We start from the raw sequence: 1,853 nt of genomic DNA on the forward strand, positions 1-1,853 counted from the left end.
TGGGGGCCGCAGGCGCCGGCAGCAGCAGCAGCGGGCAGCGCAGCAGGAGCATCCTACAACAACAACAGGGGGTCCCACCTGAGGAGGGCAGCAGGAGCTGCCGCCAGCTCATCCCAGGACAGGTTTATTTGTGACCCGCGGCCGCTGACTTGGCTAGCTGCGAACCCGGGTGGCTGTTGGGGGCCGATTTACTGCTGAAACGCAGGCATACCTATAACAATGTCTCATGCGCTTTGTGTTTTGCAGGCACCTTCACTGTACTGCCGTACAAGCACTAGGAATACACGTTGTAAGGACTAAGCTTGCATCGTCACAGCGCTTGGGTAAAGTATGTAAATAAGATTTTTTCCATCTTGAACTGTAATTGAAAGCAAGCCCACGCACTGGTTGCACATTGGTACCTCTCCCTCTCATCAACAAAGAGCAAAAGCCTTCCACATGCTTTGATGAAGCTACAGTTTGGTGTTTTGCCATAGCAGAAATAGAGCTCGCTGGACCTGGGAGCTAGAGTAAGCACAGAGCAGATGGAGGGCACATCGACCTCACTTTCCGCAGGAGATTCTGGTTGGGCTTCTAACAATCCTTTGAAAAGTAAGTATTTCCAGTGAAATTGTTCTTTATAAAAATAGTGAATTAGGAAAACATGTGATATAAACCCACACATATTCAAAGCACATTGGTATTAGCATGCAATTCAGCAGGGCTTAATTCTCAAGCCTGATGGGAATTGCAAAACACAAAAGCAGAGAATCCCTTACAAATTAGGCATAATAATTCATAATCTCAGCCTTTCATTATTATGTCTACAAGTAGGTCAGTAATGACTACCCTAACATATACAGTGGGACAGGCTGGAAATCTCCTTTCAGTACAGTAGATGATCTCATATGTAATGGCTCTGGTATGGGGAGGCGGTAGGGGGGAAACAAAGCCCATTCCTAGTACAAGTATAACGAATTTAAATTGCTAAATGTTTTTTGTTTTTTTTTTTAAATTAGAAAAAAAAGAGGTTTAGACCATTACCTAAACTGTGTTAGCCACTGGCTTTGGGACAAAAAGCTGAGCTGGCAGGAACAGTTTTATCTTGTTACTTGGCTGAATGTGCAGTCATGCACCACTCCTTGTACTGCACTGTAAGTTAACTGTGGCTTTATAACAAATTCTTTTTACCTTCAAGATCAAATCTGCTGTTGAGATTGTTTTTTTCTTCCCCTCCACTTGACCTTTCCCTAAAATTTTATGTAACAATAGCAAACATAAAGCTTCTTGAGAAGTGGCACAATGTAGTCTAAGCCATAATAAAATTGCTCTTCCCCTTCAAGCACTTCATGAAAATATAAACAGGCGCCCCAGAGGGAATCCCCAGCAGCTTCTTCCTTCCCCCTCCCATGGCTTTACCTTCCAAAAACCCCAAAGGAGCCACTGGCGGCCAGTGTGGTCACAGCACAGGACCCTTCTTCTCACCCCAGCCCACCCCCTCTGGCCCTTTGGGAGCTTTCAGCCAGAACCCCTCCCCGGCAGCCCCAAAATCCCCATGTGCCCCTTCCCGCTTTCCTCTTCACAGAGGCAAGTGGCCAGCAGCCTACCAGCCTCTGCCGCCCTCATCATCACCACGTCCCTGCCAAAGCTCTGCAAGGCCTGTGGAAGGCTGTTTTCACCCTCATATTGCTTCCTCTGCCTCAACATCGCTGTCAGTTAATTGCTCCTTCCACCAGCGGCGCAGGTGTCGTGTCCCCCCCCAATCCCTCCCTTCCTCTCCACTGTCCCAGGCCCCCCTTACCTCGGCTCATTCCCGCCCTGCTTTCTACTGTTTTCTCCCACTCGTGCTGTCCAGCTCAGTCCCTGTCCTTCAT

The 1,853-nt window shown here is 48.1% G+C and overlaps 1 protein-coding gene across 1 annotated transcript in view; it reads right to left on the bottom strand.

Moving 5' to 3' along the window:
• The window catches only part of NDNF (neuron derived neurotrophic factor), a 3,857-nt gene extending 3,805 nt beyond the window's left edge, over positions 1 to 52 (bottom strand). Inside the window, exon 1 of the mRNA XM_035889649.1 lies at positions 27 to 52. Within this exon, the coding sequence (XP_035745542.1) occupies positions 27 to 52 (26 nt within the window). The remainder of the gene's footprint in view (positions 1 to 26) is intronic.
• Between the last annotated feature and the right edge of the window lie 1,801 nt (positions 53 to 1,853).

Source organism: Egretta garzetta, unplaced genomic scaffold (genome assembly GCF_000687185.1).
Source record: "Egretta garzetta isolate BGI_Z169 unplaced genomic scaffold, ASM68718v1 scaffold342, whole genome shotgun sequence".
Lineage (NCBI taxonomy): Eukaryota > Metazoa > Chordata > Aves > Pelecaniformes > Ardeidae > Egretta > Egretta garzetta.